Source organism: Odocoileus virginianus, chromosome 29, assembly GCF_023699985.2.
Source record: "Odocoileus virginianus isolate 20LAN1187 ecotype Illinois chromosome 29, Ovbor_1.2, whole genome shotgun sequence".
Taxonomy (NCBI): Eukaryota; Metazoa; Chordata; class Mammalia; order Artiodactyla; family Cervidae; genus Odocoileus; species Odocoileus virginianus.
Window position 1 is genome coordinate 6,685,196 of NC_069702.1, and position 18,757 is coordinate 6,703,952.

Genomic DNA, 18,757 nt, shown 5'->3' on the forward strand with positions numbered 1-18,757 from the left:
AAATAAGGCAAAAAAAAATTGACATCAGAAGGTAGTTGTCAAGTTTTGCTTCTAATTAATCATATGGAACTAGGTATGATCTTGCCATTTAGAGTTGAATTTGGAACACAAAGGATTCCGAATTTTTACTGGAGCTGGCTCATTTATTTCAAGGAAGGCAAGTGGATTTCTTGTCAAGGGTGTAGTCTTATCCATGGATGGTGGTCTCCTGGAGATTTTGCCAAGCAGTATTCTGTGGCTGCCCCTGGACACAGTGGGAAGGAATGCTGTGATCGATTAGCAACGTCTGCAGTGAGTTCAGAGAAAGGACGGTAATCACTTATTTTCTGCTTTGGGTGTACTATGGAAACAGGCTTACAGGGTTTAGGGGGCTTGTCTCAAAGTCATGCAAAGCTGGTTATTGGAATTGCCAATACTGAGGGAGTCCGAGCACAGATTGGAAAAGCATTTCCAGATATAGAGCATTTCAGAAGGGAGCAGGTTTATTAAGAAGAAAAAGCAGAGATGATGTGAGCACTGTGAGCACAGTGGGCTGACCTCCCAACAGACCAGAGAGAGTTGACAGTTCTTGTGGGTTAATGGCCAATTTTTATAGCCTCAAGACAAAGTAAATTCCTGGAGGCTTGGCATTAGGTGATTGGTTAAGACACTGTCGTGTATTTATTGAGCAGGTATCTTTTCTTAATTGGGAGACCAGAAACTTGTTAGTGATGATCAGGGGGCTTTTAATAACAGGCTTAGTTTATGAAGGGGCTCAGTCAGCTTCGAAGGTAACCTTGACTCTGGGCTCCACTTCTGAGGCCTTGGTGTAAGGTCTCAGATCTGGCCTGGGGGGCAAGCCTCAACAGTCAGGACTAGAGCTTCTGTCTTCTGACTTTCCATCCAACTTTTCTTAACGTCTTTCTGATTCAGTTAAACCTGACTCTTTGATGCTGTTCAGGAATCTAAGAATCCCTTCTCATAAAGAAAGCTGTTTCTTATTATAGAAGAAATTAATTCATAGCCCTTCTGAAGGTCACTTGGATTCATGTCATGCCTTTGCAGGAGAATTCTAGTGGGGTTGAGTTGCCAGATATAGTGCGTAAGAATACAGGGGCCCAGGTAAATGTTTGGTTTATTCTTAAACAGTTATTTGTTGCACTAGATGAAACTCAGATTTGATTGGACATCCTGAATTTAATCTGAATTTTGTGCCTAGGAGGAGTCAAGCGGATAAGGACTTCTTGGGTGTGTATTTAACTATATATATTGATGTATATGTATTCTGGTTTGGGCTTTCCCATGTGGCTCAGTGATAAAGAATCCACCTGCCAATGCAGGTTCGATCCCTGGGTCCAGAAGTCCCCTGGGGAAGAAAATGGCAACCCATTCCAATATTTTTGCCTGGGAAATCCCATGGACAGAGGAGCCTGGCGGGCTACAGTCTGTGAGGTCACAAAGAGTAGAACATGACCGAGCGAGTAAACAGCATGTGTATCTGGGGTTCTGACCGTCTCACCTTCCAACCATCTGATTACTATCTGCCAATAATCTGACCACAGGAACACTTCAGGCAGCGGTACTTTAATTTTAGTTCTGAATCCAGTTGTTCCTCAGTATAGCGAGGGGTTGTTTCCAGATGCCCTGCAGATGCCCAAATACCTGGATGCTTGAGCCCCTTCCAATCAGCCCGCAGTATCAGCTGAAGTGGAATGGACATAGCAAGGACCAGCTGTGCAGTTAAACCTGGGGGTTTTCTGCAGAAAATCCTTGCAACGTCCTTGTTTCAGAGTAATTTCAGTAATAATAGAGATGCACTGCCATGCTAAGAATGTTGTCTGAAGCTGTGGCAGGGAGATATTATAGAGACAGCTTTTTCCCGTTGTTTATTTCAGCAGGGGCAGTATCTCACAAGCAATTTTGTAAAAGATAGTGCTGTAATTTAAGAGAATGGCTGCGACATCTTAGAATTTATGGTTTTTCTGCATTCAGTGATTTCAGATCATTGCTTGAAATTCTGACCAGATTGAGCAAGGCTTAAGTTCCATAAATCCTGCCACCTCCATGATGGTCCTGGAGCGGAGCCACAATCCAGGCTTCTTCATATGGCTGCTCATAAACGCCTTTGCCAGCCAGGAAACACTTTGGTTCTAAATGACTTCATACTGTGGGTAACCCTTCAGATTTATAGTTCCTGACTAATAAAAGCACAATAAAATGATGTCAATTCAAGACTCATTTCCTTCCCTGTTTAAGTTAGGGTGGGATAATTTAAAATATATATAAACTAGGATCATTTTGCTTTACTTTTGCTTTAAAGAATCTTCTGGATTGGACAGGCAGTTGTGTCACCAGAAAACTTCAAAGATGGTGTTCATGCATACGTCAGCCTATAGTGTCGAGATTTTTTTTCCTTAAGACTTTGTTCTCTGCAATCCTTTGGAAGTGTAATCATGTATGATGACCCTGACTATCTAAGAACTTATATAAAAATTTTATGTAAAATATATTTATTATAAAAATTGAAGTTCAAGATCAAACGGGTAGAAATTAAAAAAAAAAACACTGTTAGTAACTACTTTTGATGCAGACTTTTTCTATGCACATGCAAACAGACTGTAAAAATGGGATAATCACTGAGAAGAGTTTAAAAATGGGATGACCACTGAAAAGAGTCTCTAGTAACCTACTTTGTTCTGTTAATATTTCTTGAACATCTTATGGTGCCCAAGCATTTCCATTCTCATCACTTTTAATGACACTGTATATAGTCTACTGGATGAATGTATTACAGCTCATTTAACTACGATTCTATCATCAGACACTTAGGCTGTTTCCCAATTTTCCATATTATAAACCTTGCTGCAGGCTCTTTCTTATAATTGAATCTTTGTACACAGGATCAATTATTTTCTTAGAATATGTGCTTCAAAGTTGGAAACTCTGTGAGTTTTGTATCCTAGACAAAACAAAAAAGAAATATGTTGGCTAAGGTGAGAAGGAATGGGGATGAGGGCATAGTCTCTGGCTGCTTCTTGTGTGCTTTCAAGACAGGATACAGTTCAGCTAGGGGTTCTCAGAAGGGAGCCAGTATCTTACCTGAAATGGTAACCAGTCACATGGTTATGTCTGTGGGGAAAAAAAAGGTCATTTGGAAAATGGTGGTTGGCAAACAGATTGTGGGGACTGAATAGACTGTCACTGTGAACATACTGTACAGAAGTTCTCAGCTGGGATGGTTTTGCTCCAGGGACATTGGGCAGTGTCTGGAGATATTATTGACTCTTTGCTACTGAAGGGAGCTGGGTACTCCTACTACCCCAGGGTAGAGGCCAGGGATGCTGCTACATGTCCAAGGATGTTCAAGACAGACCACAGAACAAAGATACTCTGTCTTCAAATGTAAGTATTGCTGATGTAGAAAAGAAAGAAGAGACGTGTGTCTTTTGGAAACCATGGCACAGAATTGAAGCAATCCTCATGGCAAATTTCATTTTTTTTTTTTAAATTTTATTCTCCAGAAAACTCTTTGGTTACCTAACATATTTGGTACATCTTACCCTTGATTTTGGTCCCACATTGAGGGACGCATGAAGCCCTTGGAAAGTGTGGTCCTGCATGCTCTTGGCTCCGTGTGTGTGTGTGTGTGTGTGCACGCGTGCACGTGTGTGTGAGCAGGTATATACTGTAGAGACTGTCTGGTGAAGAAAGCCAAGAGGCGTTCAGGCTGCCTGGTTTTTCTAAGCCTGCGATATGATGATGATGGTAAAAGATTGCCTGGGTTCTCCTTGGCAGAACTAAACCAGACCCACGGACCCGGCATCAGTCTCTTAGGGCCAGTCTTTGTCCCATGTGCAGAGCAAGGGTGGTGGGTGCAGCTTTCGCTAATTGAAATGTGCATGGTCTAGCCACAGTGAATATTGTGGTCACGCTTGAGCATGTCCTGATACTGACAGGCTTAGCTACCAGTTGAAGTAGGAAGTGTATTAACCAGCATGAAAGGAAGACAATTGAGGAATGGAGCTTTTCCCTCATAGCACAATGATCTGTCTATGAAACAGGGTCTCTGTGACGTTTTCTCAAGAGGCAGGGAGTAAGGTGTGTGTGCTCATGACAGAGCAGGGATGAAGTAGGCAGGAATTCCAACCCCATGTGTACTATCCTGTGCTGTTTAATTTCCACTTGCTCCCACCCCAATTCTTGACTCCTCTTCAACTGTCTATCCTTCCTAGCACCGTCCTTTTCCCGAGAAGCCCCTCTCTGCACACAGCCTTGCCCAGCCTCCCTTGCTTCCTGGAGCTGTTGGATTTGGCTGGGGAAGGAGAGAGAGGAGACTGGAGGGTGGAGGAGAGGAGGGTCAGAGTTTCCTGCCTTGGCTCCCGCCCCACTTCTGCCTGGTTCGAGTCATGGCCAGATGCTACTCCAGGCCTGCTTCCTGGAGGAGGGTCTTCTTCCGAGCCTCCCACTCTCTGCTGCATTCAGCGTCCACTGTCACACCCCTCCCCTCCAGACCTCGGGTGGTGATTGTTCCCGCCCTGGCAAGTGCTTGGGCCTTAACACTTCTGCTTGCTTCTTTTCACCTTGCCTGCCTTTCTGAATCCAGTTGTTCCAGTGACCTCTCTACAGTGAAATCCCTTTTAGTTTGGGTGCTGAATGGAACATTCAATGGAGAGAAGAACCCATAGAGACTGTGGTAGGTGGCCTTAACTTTGATCTCCTCCCTTGTCATTCTTAAGCGACATCCCAGCATTGAGTGTCCTGACATGTCCATCCTATGCTGCTCTTTCGAGGGGGAGATGGAAGTGGGAGAAGCACTGCTTTTCCTGAGAAGGAAATAAGGTTCAACACTAAAACGACCCAGGATGGTACCGGTTACAAAGAAGACACAGAGCAAATGGCAGCTGCTTGTGCCTTTAGGCATCAATTAATGATCTCTCAAGAAGCAAGAAGGAAAACATGACGAAAGTGATGCAGCCGGTTTGTGAACTAGGATAGCATTTCAGCCCCCCTTAGCAGTGCTATTATGCTGGCCAAGGAAGGCATTAGGTTTACTGGCTCTTTGATTCTACAAAGAGACTAATCTCCAAGGATACTTTCCTCCTTCTTTTTTATAATTATCAAAGATAATTGCATAGATTTTTGTACACATTAGGCTATTGGTGTAAAAAATCAGAAGATTGGAGGGGAAATTTCCATTGAGGACAATCCATTCTTTCATTAAAAGTCACCTGGGAGCTAGCATGAAGACAGCCTGTACTGAGTGGTCATCTCAGATGCCAGGTTTGTAGAGGGCACAATACTGAGCAAGTCCGACAAAATAACCAGTCTTCCTTGGTGGCTCAGAGTAAAGAATCTGCCTGCAATGCCAGAGACCCGGCTTTGACCCCTGGATCAGAAGGATCCCCTGGAGAAAGGAGTGGCTACCCACTCCAGTATTCTTGTCTGGAGAATTCCATGGACAGAGAGGCAAAATTAGATTATCTCAGAGAAAAGCCATTCTGGCAACAGATTGATTTTTGTATAATGCAGACAAAATAAATATGGTTTTGATTTTATCTGAAATTAGCCTAAAGAGGTCACCTGTTGCCTTTGACTGACCATCAATAAGCTCTCTTTCTCTAGACCTGGAGCCTTTATTTTCCATATGACTTAGGTGGGGCTGATTCTGTCCTTCACTCTAGGAATGGACTTGTGACGTGGACTAGCCAATGGGAACGCCACCTTTCCTTAGCCAATCATTGATTGAGGGGCTTACTCATGACTCAAGCAGGACCAACCAGAGCTAAAGGGCTGTTGTCCTTAGATCTTTTGCTAGGAGCACTGAGAAAGAGAAAGAGAAAATGTATATATTTCTTCTGTTGAGACTGCAAAATGCAAACTGGAGCTGTTGGTGGCTGTCTTTGTCACAATGGCAAGTGTTGGCCTGAAAGTGAAATCTACACTGGGGAGAACCCATCTGTGAGATGGGGAGACATGAACTCCTGGTGACAATGAATGAGAACCCAGAGATGGCTCGAGCATTTAATGTTACTTCATTGAGTCCCCTGTTCTTGAGCCAGTTTGAACTGGATTCTGTCTGTCATAATCTTAAGAGTCTTGATTAACACACAGGATGGTCACAGGGATTTTTTGGTGTACTATTTCTCTCTCCACCTGCAAGGATTTGGGATAAATTGGGAAACTGGGATTGACATATATACACCACTATGTATAAAATAGATAAGTAATGAGAACTCACTCTATAGCAGAGGGAAAAAAAGAAGGTACAATCTGTTTGTAGGACATATATTAAGTGAACCTTAAAATGCATTTCAATATACAGCAAGTACAGAAAATAGTGTTTGATTTCACTTATATGAGGTATAAGGCTTTCTTGGTAGCTCAGCTGGTAAAGAATCCACCTGCAATGCAGGAGGCCCCAGTTCGATTCCTGGGTCAGGAAGATCCCCTGGAGAAGGGATAGACTACCCACTCCAGTATTTCTGGGCTTCCCTGGTGGCTCAGCTGGTAAAGAATCCGCCTACAATGCTGGAGACCTGGGTTCGATCCCTGGGTTGGGAAGACCCCCTGGAAAAGGGAATAGCTACCTACTCTAGTATTTTGGCCTGGAGAATTCCATGGACTGTATAGTCCATGGGGTTGCAAAGACTTGGACATGACTGACTTTCACTTTCACCTAGAAGTTATCTAGAATAGTCAGATTTATAGAATTTGAAGGCACATTGGTAGATGTCAGGGGCATAGAAGGTAGGATAGGGAGATGGAACAGGGACTCAGTGCTTAATGGAGACAGCGTTTCAGTTTAGGAAGGTGAAAAATTCAGGAGAAGGATGATGGTGAGAGTTGCACAAAAATGTGTATGCACTTGATGCCACCAAGTTGTACAGTTAAATGTAATTAAGATAGTATTTTTTATATATGTGACTTTTATCACAATAAGAAGCATTAAAAAAGGAAATTAAAAACACATTTATATCATATGATATAATCTATGGGTTGAGATGAAAATATGAATTGCCTACTGGTTGATACATAATATGTGACTAAATTTTAAATATTCAGGGAAAAGTAGGCAGAGGCTAGATCCCAAAGAGTCTAATGCCTAACTAAAGGCTGTTTGCAATAATATTAGGAAGGATAACATCTTTTTCAAATGACTGAATATGCTCCTCAAAAAGACTTAAGTGAAATGGCATTTAATGGCAGCCATAACTGAAAAGTCTACAGGAAGAGCTGGCTATCATAGACATGTCTGGATCAAGATCCAGTTGATCTTAAATTTCTCCCTTTAGCTCTGTGTTCTGACACCATCTGTGCATGGTTCTGTTCTCATGTGGTTTATGCTTTGTGACTGTAATATGGTTGTTAGAGTTTCACAGGGTCAAGTCCAACGGGAAAGAAAGAGAGTCTCTTTTATAGACATACCAGCAAAGTCTCACAGTTCTGTTTGAGTTACCTGAATGAATTATTTTGGTGAGCAGAATGCTATGCTTCGATTGATTAGGCCTGAGATTTACAAACTGCAAAAGTTGATTCTACCTAGAAGCTCAAAGACGTAGCATGTGAAGGAAGGTGGTCTTTTAGGAGGACACTGGGTATGAATACCAGAAAAATGATATACATGTCAGGTAGCAAATAAATAAATTCAAACTGTTGTTGTTCAGTCACTAAGTTGTGTCTGACTCTTTGTGAACCCATGAACTGCAGCACTCCAGGCTTCCCTGTCCTTCACTATCTCCTGAAGTTTCTCAAACTCATGTCCATTGAGTTGGTGATGCTATCTAACCATCTCATCCTCTGCTGTCCCCTTCTCCCCCTGCCCTCAATTTTTTCCCCAGCATCAGGGTCTTTTCCAATGAGTCAACTCCTCCTATCAGGTGACCAAAGTAACGGATCTTCAGCTTCAGAGTCAGTCCTTCCAATGAAGATTCAGGGTTGCTTTTCTTTATGATTGACTGGTTTGATTTCCTTGCTGTCCAAGGGGCTCTCAAGAGCTTCTCCAGAATCCAGTTTGAAAGTATCAATTCTTCGGTGCTCAGCCTTCTTTATGGTTGAACTCTCACATCCATACATGACTACTGGAAAAGCCATAGCTCTGACTATACAGATCTTTGTTGGGAAAGTGATTTCTCTGCTTTTTAATATGATGTCTATGTTTCAAGAAACGGTTTATTTTGTAGAGATTGAAGGGCCATTGATAGCTTTCAGGCTGTGGAGTGACCTGACCATGTATGTTATATAGAAGGACAGATCAAGCTTCATATGGAGAATGGATTGGAGGATTGTGGCCAGGGGCCAAGATTCAATTTAAAGTTTTTTTTTTTTTTTTTTTTTTACTAGTTCAGAGGAGAGATGGTAAGTGTATGAATGAAACCTTGGCATTGGCAATGGAAAGCTACAATGATTCAGAAATGTACTCTTAGGGGCTAGAACCATAAACACTTATGGTGAATGAAATTCACCTGGGAAAGGAAGGAAGACATCCAGGATGTCCCTTACGTTTTGGCTTTGGTGACAGGGTGAGTAGTGATGTCATCTACTGATAGTGGAACTACAGAAGGAGAGAGAAAGGAAGGCATAAACTAACAATAGTGTTAGTCACTCAGTTATGTCCGACTCTTTGCGATCCCATGGACTGTAGCTTGCCAGTCTCCTTTGTCCATGGAATTCTCCAGGCTTGAATACTGGAGAATCTCTTCTCCAAAGCAACAATAACTAATATTTAAAGTATATTTTACATACAAAATGTCCATGATCTTTTTCATTGAGTGGCTGAGAAAAAGTATATTTAAAGTTCATGGAATCTTTTTTTTTCCCCATTACAAACAACATCATTCACAATGATGAATGACCTGGGAATGCTCTTCTGTATACCCCCATACAAGGAAACACACGTGTTCTGTAAATGTATAATGGAGGTACATGCATGTTCATGCAGACACAGTTTTGTATTAATCTCATCCTTTCATTTTTGTTTATTTGTTTTGCCCTTTTGTTCTCATGCTGTTTTGACCCATGTGTCCTTTCTGTATTTTATCAATTTTTCCAAGTGGCTTTATATCCTTATGGAAAGAGACAGTACATTGTCAACTAACATTTCTTGATACATACTCATTACAAGTCAGCTCTTATGAAGAATGACTGGAATGGGACTTGGAGTTTTTTAAACCAAAATCGTTCTTCTTTCTTTACACAAATATCAGTAAAAGTGAATAAATTGTATCTGTCACTTTTTTTAGGAGTAAAAGACACCTGCTTTTGCTTAAAAGTTTATCCTTTTAAAACCAAAATAGCCTTTCCTTTCCCACTTTAGCTCTCTGATCCCCATCACAATCCTGCCAGATATTTCAAAATAAAATTCATTCCTTGGCCTAGAACCAAGACTCCAGCTAAAGAAACTTCAGTTTAAAAACTCAAAATAGGCTTTACAAGAAACATGTAAGAGATAAGTAAATAAAACGGAGTCCGAGAAATGAATGCATTAAAGGATCATGATGAGAAGAAAATTTAGATTACATAATACTCTTCTGGGTCGTGACTGTCTTCCGTGACTTCATCTTCAGTTTCTTCAGCAAGTCCTATAGTCTTCAAAGGGCCTGTATTTTGTTCTTCAGCAAATCCCATAGTCTTCAAAGGGTCTGTATTTTGTTCTTCTCCAGATAAACTTTTTCTGTTGGCTGGTTGTTGTTTTTTTCTTTAAAAAAAAAACAAAAAAACAAAACTTTATAGCTTGGAATTCCAGGTTCAGCTGCTATTTAGAGACAGATGACTATCTCAAACCACTTCTTATCTCTCTTCTCTAATCTTTATTGCCCTTGGCCTCCCAGACCAGAAGGAGAACCGTGAGTGGAAAATGCATGGCAGGCAGAGGAAAAGGAGGAAAGCAAGATAAATCTGCAAGATGAGAGAAGGAAGTATTGCCCACAGGTACAGCTGCTTGATCATTGTAAGCTTCACCCTTGATAATAGTAGCGTCCAGCTCTGGAACACACAGGGCTTCACACTTTCTCATGAAGAAAGGCTCCAGTTCTCAGGTTGCCATTCGAGACTGGCAGATACTGCCTATGGATCCCCCTTTTGGGTCCCTCACTCTCTCACATTCTCCCCATTGTTTCCTCTGTCGGAACTGCCCTCCGTCCGCTTTGGCCATTCCCAGTCCCATCTGTCACTTCAGGCCAAGGGCGCAGAGATTTCCCTAGTTGTTTTTTCTCTCACATCCCAATTTTGGAGTTAACATTTTGCCCTCAGCACTCCTTCCAAAGTATTTTATCTCCAGTTTAGTGCTTATCATCTTTTAGGATGTCTATTTCTAGAATTCTAGGTCTTTTGTGTCTGCATGTGTCTCATCTCCTTTCTTATTTCCTTAGAAAGTCGATGGCGGGGGTTGCACCAAATTCATCTTAGTGTTGTGTTATCGTCACAGAACTCAATGCAATGATTCACGCATAGAGACATTGAATGATATTTATTATATGAATGAGCAAAGAATGTGGAAGGATGGACAGGATGCCATAAAAAGAGGGAGCTAGGGAATACCATTACTATCGGCCAGGGGAGTGGGCGTGAGGGTATTATGGGCAAGACTGTCTGAGGAATTGCAGGTCAGTGGGGAACGATGTTGACACTGAGAACAGTGGAACTAAAGGGTGAGTGAGACTTAGACAGGACAGTTATTTGCTCAGATGTTTGGTCATGCCCTCCCTTCCTCCTGTTCGCTCCTTCCATTAACTCATTCGTAAATCATTGGTCATATGCTTTGCTTTATTAGAATTCACTACCTGGGAAACCCATGAGAAACAATATATTATTATGATGTAAAGCCGTGCCCTTACCTGTGTTAAAACTAAAACGACAAATGTTTGTCCTGAGACACTATCATGATAAAGAATTTAAGAAAATGACCTACTGACTAATCTCTGAAACCTGTTTCTCTTCACTTCCATTACCACTCCCAGGGTATCTCTAGATTTTTTTCACCCCTTCCTGATTGCAAATACCACTGGTGTTTTGAAGATGAGATGGGAGAGACTATAGCTGTTAAATTCCTTGTTTTATTTGCATATCTCCCACCTATTTAAAAATACACATCTTAGCACACACAGTTTTCTTCCAGGTGTAAAATCTTCTCTGGTTTCAACCCCCAGGAATAGCAAGTCACGTGTGCCTCCAGCATTGAGTCAACCTATTTGCCATGGCACTTATCATACTGAACTATGACAGTATGCTCAATACACATTAGCCTAGGAATTTTATCTTAACTCATTATTAAATCTGACCCAGCAGTATAGTGTCTGGATCCTACAGTCTCATTAAAGAATTGTTGAGTGAATATATAGAAGCATGAAGGAAAAAATAATACAGCAAAATAATCACTTTATTTTGTTTGAAATTACTTGGCATCTCTCACCTTTGTGTTTTTACTTATTACAGTCTTTTGAGACTTGTCAAGGACTTTGGGATGTTTTGATTTTCTCAAATAACAGGCAAAAAAGGAAATTTTATGGAGATTTAATGAGACAATATCATTGCCAGCTGGTTTTAGCACTCAGGAATTTAATAGAAAATTTGTAACATTGTCTTTAATTTGTTTAAATATTTATGAACATCACTTTTGAGAGAACATATCTGGGGTTTTTGTTTTATATAATTCATTTTGGTGTGGTTTCAGTGGTTTGGTGGTTCAATTTGTTTTAACAGATTCTGCTAGAACTGTCTGTAAATGCTCTGGAATCTGAGTGGGAGTCTTTTTGGATCTCATTTCCACTCCTTCCAACTTCCAGGGCCCCAGATTAAATCAAAGTGTCTGCCATAAGGATCTTGGGACATTCAGGCCAGCAGTCCTCATCAGAGTTCATCGTCTTCTGATATGGAGTCTAGATAATCTGTGTCAACATACAGGAGAAACCCAGAGAACAAGCTGTCAGCCCAACCTGGGTCTGAGAAGAGCCCATTCTGGTCAGTGAAGAATATCTCCAGCCAGACTTCATCTTCTGGCTGCAGATAGATGACTGTGGACCCTGAAGCCACGTCATGGTTTCCTGTGTTGGCATCAAAGGTCTTTATCCGATACTGCCCATTGTGTACCAGCCCGATGGCCAGGTGCTTATTTGCCAATGTGATATCGTAAGAAAAATAGTAGACCCCTGGGAAGGCACAGATGAACTTGCCCGTTGCTGGGTTGTAGTGCTCCCCCTCGTTGAAGAGGACCTTGTTGAATATGATCGGCAGCCTTTCTTCTGGGTAGCTGGTTGTGATGCCAACAGAAAAGGCAGATTTGAGCACGATGCTTCCACATCTACACACTCCAGGCAGCCCCGGGTCGCCTTGCTCTCCTCTGTCTCCCTTTGGTCCAGGAGGCCCAGGAGGACCTACTTCTCCTTTCTCCCCCTCAGGTCCCATTGGTCCCTTTTTCCCAGTCTCTCCTTGGTCCCCCTTCTCTCCAGCAAGGCCCAGGGGTCCAGTCTTACCTCTCAAACCTTCAAAAAGAGTTTAAAGTTTAGTTAATAGTTCCTGTAAATATAGAGTCACAAACAACATGCCCACATACCCTAAGTTTGCCTTCTCAGCTTCCAACAGGATACTACTGAATAATTCATATATATATATATTTTTTAAATCACTGATGTCCTGCAAGGAAGACAGAAAAAATTTCATCAAAATATCAAGAAAATTTTCCTGAATATATGAGAAATCATCTAAAACTTGACTAATTAAAAAAAAATTAACCATCATTGTGATGATGAATCACCTACTGCTAAATTAGACACACACAGACACTCATCATTACTGGAGGAATTCAAGAGCATGATGATATTATTTCCTAGAGTGGGGTCATGGGGGTAGGCAGGACAAGATGAATCCTAGAAGCTACTTAGTTGCATGCCCCATTCAGCTTTTATCAGTATTATTAACAAAAAGTTAATTCAAGTTAGATTAGCTCATATTTATTAAACATTTACAATGTCCCAGCTGCAATGCCTTATGTGCATGCGTCTTCTGCTTTAAGACTTGCAACAACTTTGTTAGCTAGGAATTATTGCTTCTACTGTGGGTGAAAAAACTGAGCGATGGAGAAGTTAGTTTGTTCAAAGGAACAGAGTTAGTGAAGGATGGAGAGGTGATCTGAACTCCAGCCCGCCTGACTCTGGCACCTGAACATCTCTTGAGAGATGTGTAAATTGTGAAGTGTACCCCAGAAAGGGCTCTTCAATATGTCATGATAACCAAACAACTGCGACTGCCACCACTGTGGGGGAGTTCTTTTTGGAGGAGAAAGCTGAGTCCCAGACAGGGGAAGAAACTTGCTTCAGTAGCAAGACTAGGACTGGATGTCGAGCTTAATGATGTTCTCCCTTCATCAAAATGCCTTTTACCTTTGGGGCTGAAATTAAAAGAAAAAACCTTTTTTTTTGACTCTACAGCTAAGTGGATGTACTATTTTAGGCAAGTCCTTTAATTTCTCTGGGTCTCCATATATGTAGGAAAGACATAAGGGCTGTGAAAAACAACAATGACCTAAAAGTATAAAAAATGTCATTCAGTGTTATGGCCAAATCCATTTCATAAATAGCTTCTTGAAAAGTATCCAAATTATTGGTAATTTGTAGTACACTTTCATAGTCAGAGAAAGTATATTGTTGTTATACTGTGTAATTTTATCTGTTCTCAGGATTTTATTAAGCTAAGTCTTTTATCTTGATAGTACTTTGATGTCACTTATTTGGCTACTACACATACATCAATTTATGAGTTTTGATTATTTTTTCAGTTGTTTGGCAAATTTAGAAATGAAGTGTTCAGGATAATACAAGTTTCAGGAGAATTAAAGCTATACCCTTAAAACATCAAGTGTTTTGTCTCAATGATTTGACAAAGAAGTTGTTTAGTACTTTATGATGCATGGAAAAAATGCTAATAATGAATGCAACCCTTTTTTGGCAACATGGGATTGCAAAGAGTTGGACACGACTTAGTGACTTGATAACAGCAACAATAGCACAGTCAGCATTGTTACTGATCATAGTGCTGTTCTCTGGCTCTAGATGAACTTTGCAGTTAAGTTTAAATTTCGTTGCAGGGAAAAGCCAGTTCTGACTCCATGTTGGAACTGTTTCTCTGACTTGTTTTTTATTACTTTTATTATTATAATCATACATAATGGCCCATCTCAGAGAAGCCTGCCCCTCTGCCTGAACGTTAAAGTGCCTTGTTTAGCACCCTGTCCATCTGTAGATGGCAGGAAGAAAGAAATTAACACATCCCCTGCCTGAGGCTTGCCATTCCAGGAGATATTTGCAAGATTAATGGCCTTTTTACTTTGTTTCCTCACCTTCCCTCATCTCTGATCTATAAACGAACCTGAAATCCAGACCCCATAAATAGTTATTTTGAGACATTAGTCTAACATCTCCTCAATCAGCTGGCCTCCAAATAAAGTCGTATTTCTTGCCTCAACACCTCGTCTCTGATTCCTTGGCCTGTTGTAGGGTAAGCAGAGCAAGCTTGGACTTGGTAACAATTTCACTAGCCCCCAGCCAGAACAAGCTAGTATTTATTTCTTGAAATAAGGCCGTGATAGTCTGATCTTTCAATGTTTGTTTCCATTTGGTAGAAATGGAATATGATACTATTTTACTGTGAAATTAACTTTTGAATCAAGGACTGCAACTTACACACTGCTATTTTATTTTCAATTGGAACTGTCTTTATACATGACTTTGATGTATCAATAAAAAAACATTTTGGCATCAGAGGCAATTTCTACCATTAAATTTCATTATGTACTAAAATTCCTCTGGCCCTATAACTTTGGGCAAGTCAACTCTTGTCTGAATTTCACATGCCACATTTGTACTATGAAAATATTGGATCTAAATCCACTCTAAACCCGGCGGTGGGGGGAAAGTCGTAAACAGTGACTCAGCAGACCCGATAAGCTCTGGTTCAGCTGTGGATTAGTTGGGTGAGTGTGAAGAAGGGACTTTATCTCTTCAACTTTAGTGTCTCAGTCCTTGAAATGCAGGTTTTGGACTAGATTGCTTGAGGTCTTATTCTCTTGAAAATTCTTAGAGACCAGACCATAAATACTAAGATGCAGTTTTACAATGCCATGAAAAGGTCTTTATAATCTCAACACTTGGATCTCTGTAGCTATTGAATATTTTGAACTGCTGGGAGTTAGATAACCAGGGACTAACTGCAATAATTTATAGTAATTCTTCCTGTGTGCTTGAAGGATTTGCCCTGTGATAAGGGCCAATTAATGAAGAATGGAATGAAGGGATAAATCACTCTCCCCTCCCTATTCAGTCAGACATATGCTGGGTAGAGAGGAGAATTATGGAGTGTTAGTCTATGTCTAGAAACTGAAACTTGGAGAGAATGGAATTCTTCTTGGTTCTCTATAAATGAGCTTATAAGGATTTTTTTCTTTAGTGCTATTTCTTTTTTTTCGATCCATCCATACATCCACCCATGCACTCATCATACATGTATGTGCACATGTATATATGCATCTAAACCATCTAATACTGATTGATCATCCACTACATGCTAAGTGCTGTGCTGGGGCTGAGTGCCCTTGACGTGAATGACAGCTGTCTTATCCCCAAGTTAGCTGTTATGGCATGTTACATTGTGATCTGCAAATATGGGTTATAACTAAGTTCATAAGCATCCAAAGCCATATAATAAAATAGAATGATCTCTTCACAAGGTGGGTCTAGTGTTTCCTCTGCCCTTGGAACTTTGCAGGCAAGAATACCGGAGTATGTTGCCATTTTCTCCTCCGGGGGATGTGATTTCACATTATATTAATTAAAAAAAAATGCTACCACAATAATTGCTATACATCAGTGAGGGAGATGGGCTTTTCTGGTGACTCAGAGAGCCGATAATCTGCCTACAATGCAGGAGACCTGTCCTTTGTCAGGAAGGTCCCCCCTGGAGAAGGAAATGGCTACCCACTCCAGTATTCCTGCTTGGAGAATTTCATGGGCAGAAGAGTCTGCTGGGCGATAGTCCATGGGGTCACCAAGAATCGGACATGACTGAGGGACTAACACTTTCAGTTCACGGCGAGGGAGACATATTTTTATGGAAAGTTAATAATTCAAACTCTGTAATTTAGAGTAGGGAAGTTGGACAAAGCATATACTTGACCTTGCCAGGGGGTTGAGGTGGATGCGGTGGGGATAAATGAGAAGACATACACAGTATTAAAGGGGAAACAGAAAGCAGAAGCTCCCAGCCAAGTTGTGTCCAGTTCCAGACACATTAAAAGCTAATCCTCAGAGCTCCAGGGCTCTGTTCTTATTGTTTGTAAACGAGATGTGCCTTCACTGACCACACAGACATTCTTGCTTTTCTTAGTTGGTGTGTATCCTTACCTATGTGTATGTATACATTGGATTTAAATAAAATTGGGGAAGTCTTTTTACTTTTGAATATCAATTCTGTCTTTTGATTATTATTGATTATGATTTTTGCTAATAAGATTACAGTTGAAATTAAGTACTTAATGTAAAAATCACTGGTATAGTAAATTCTTAACAGTGATGATGATGATGATGACATATGATAATCATGTGCTTCCATACTGGCCTCCCCCACCCAGTGTTTGCTTATCAAGATGGCTGGAATGTTGTGTTCATGTTCCCATTCCCTATAACAGGGTTCTCAACCAGTTGCAATTCAGCACCAAGGGAAAACTGGCAATGCCAGGAGACATTTTTGGTTGTCACAACTGGTGGGGGATGCCCTGGCATCAAGTGAAATGTGTCTAAATGTCATTCAATGCATGAGATAACTATCCCATGGAAACAGTTATTTGGATCCAAATATTATTAGTGTGGAGGTTGAGGAACCTTGGTTTAGAATGGTATTGGAGAGCAAGAGGTGTACTAAAAGTTTGTTGAATGAAAAATGCATGAATAGATGGACGAGTGAATGGACTGATGAATATGGGGGTTACCTGATCTCATATATGGTTAAAATTGCAGCAATTGTTGTTATTCAGTTGCTAAGTCATGTTTGACTCTTTGGGACCCCATGGACTGCAGTGCACCAGACTCCCCTGTCCACTCTCTTCCAGAGTTTGCTCAAAACCATGTTCACTGAGTCGGTGATGTCATCTGACCACCTCATCCTCTGCTCCCTTCTTCGCCTTATGCCTTCAATCTTTCCCAGCATCATGGTCTCCTCAGTCACTCAGTCATGCTCAACTCTTTGCAACCCTCTGGACTGTAACCTGCCAAGCTTTTCTGTCCATGGAATTTTCCAGGCAAGACTACTGGAGTAGGTTGGCACTTCTTACTTCAGGGGATCTTCCCGATCCAGGCATGGAACTCATACCTCTTGCATCTCCTGCACTGCAGGCAGATTCTTTAGCACTATGCCACCTGGGATGTCCCCAGGATCTAAATACTAACATTCAATTTCAGCACCAGGGTCAATTACTAACATTCAATTTACTCTGAATACATATCCATATCCATATCTTTAAATAGCACGACAATTACCTCATGAAACAGGCCATTTCTAGTTTATTATATGTCTTTGGATATTCACAAATGTAGCTATGACTAATATTCACAGATCACAATGTAATAGATGATAACAGCAAACATTTACAGAATGCTTATCACATGGCACTTATTCTTGAGCATTTTATATGTATTATTATTTTTTAATCTTCAAAATCACACTTACTAACTCCAATTTACCAAGAGGAAACTGAGATTCAAATGCCTTTTTCCCCCGCAAGGATCCAAGTTAGTAACTGAAGGAATCATATCTTTCTGACTCTAATGCATTTTTGTGTGACCACTGTATTATTACTTCCAGACACAGTAAACTAAAAAAGCCAGTAATATCTAACTATGATCATAGTGTTATTATAGAATTTCAGACATATTCATGATCATGACACAGTAGTGTGTTCACATGTGTTACCAAATAGAAGGCATTGAAAGATGAGATGAGAGCTCCGAATGAAAGTTGATCTGATGTTGAAACTTCACCTAAAGAGACTTTATCTAATGTTGATTAAGGGCCACAGATTCGGTAGCTGCTGATTTGCCAAATGTTTTCTGCATAAGAAATTCAGCAATGAATTATTATCTAATCACTTGAATATATATATTATGATATTGTTTCCCATAACATCAGTAAATCACATGCAGTGATGAGAGACACATTTCTTAGATCTATTGATTTTTTTCTTCCTATCTTTGTCCCACATTTTACACTTGGAAACTTGTTTTCAAAGATTGATTCCATCCAAAACTTCCTCTTTCATCATTAACACAGCCTCACTAGAATTTTAATTTGGTTTACTTTGAAGCATTGCAGAATCCAGCAAGCTTCATAAGCCAACTTATTTGTGGGGGGAAAAGTGACAATTATTGAAAGAGTAGGGGACAACTGTCTTGCTGTATAGAGTTGTAAGAAATCTAGATTTTTAGCTGCTATAGGACATGTGGGAGAGTGTTGAACTAAGAAAGATCAACAAAGGTTATACAGAACTACTGTCATTTCACCTGTTTAAGAAGAAAAATCTAGAAGCCTTTTGTGTCTTTTTGAGGATGTGAGTGCAGAGAGGATGGCCCCTGTGCTTCTGGCTCCTAATTCCTGCCCCCTGCTCCATCTGTCCGTCTCCTCCCCACCCATCTGTCTGTCTATCCATCCACGCCCCCTCTCACAGGCAGCCACTGTACCAGCCCAGAGGGCGTGGGTATCAGATGTTCCAGTGATGAGGCTCTGCCAGGCATGAGCCTGC

The 18,757-nt window shown here is 40.8% G+C and overlaps 1 protein-coding gene across 5 annotated transcripts in view; it reads right to left on the reverse strand.

The window, feature by feature from the left end:
* Positions 1–10,429: 10,429 nt before the first annotated feature.
* C1QTNF7 (C1q and TNF related 7) overlaps positions 10,430–18,757 on the reverse strand; it is a 127,149-nt gene continuing 118,821 nt past the window's right edge. For all 5 annotated transcript variants that reach the window (XM_070458104.1, XM_070458106.1, XM_020891232.2 and 2 more), the window contains exon 3: positions 10,430–12,455. In XM_070458104.1, coding sequence (XP_070314205.1) covers positions 11,824–12,455 — 632 coding nt within the window. In that variant the 3' untranslated portion in view covers positions 10,430–11,823. The remainder of the gene's footprint in view (positions 12,456–18,757) is intronic.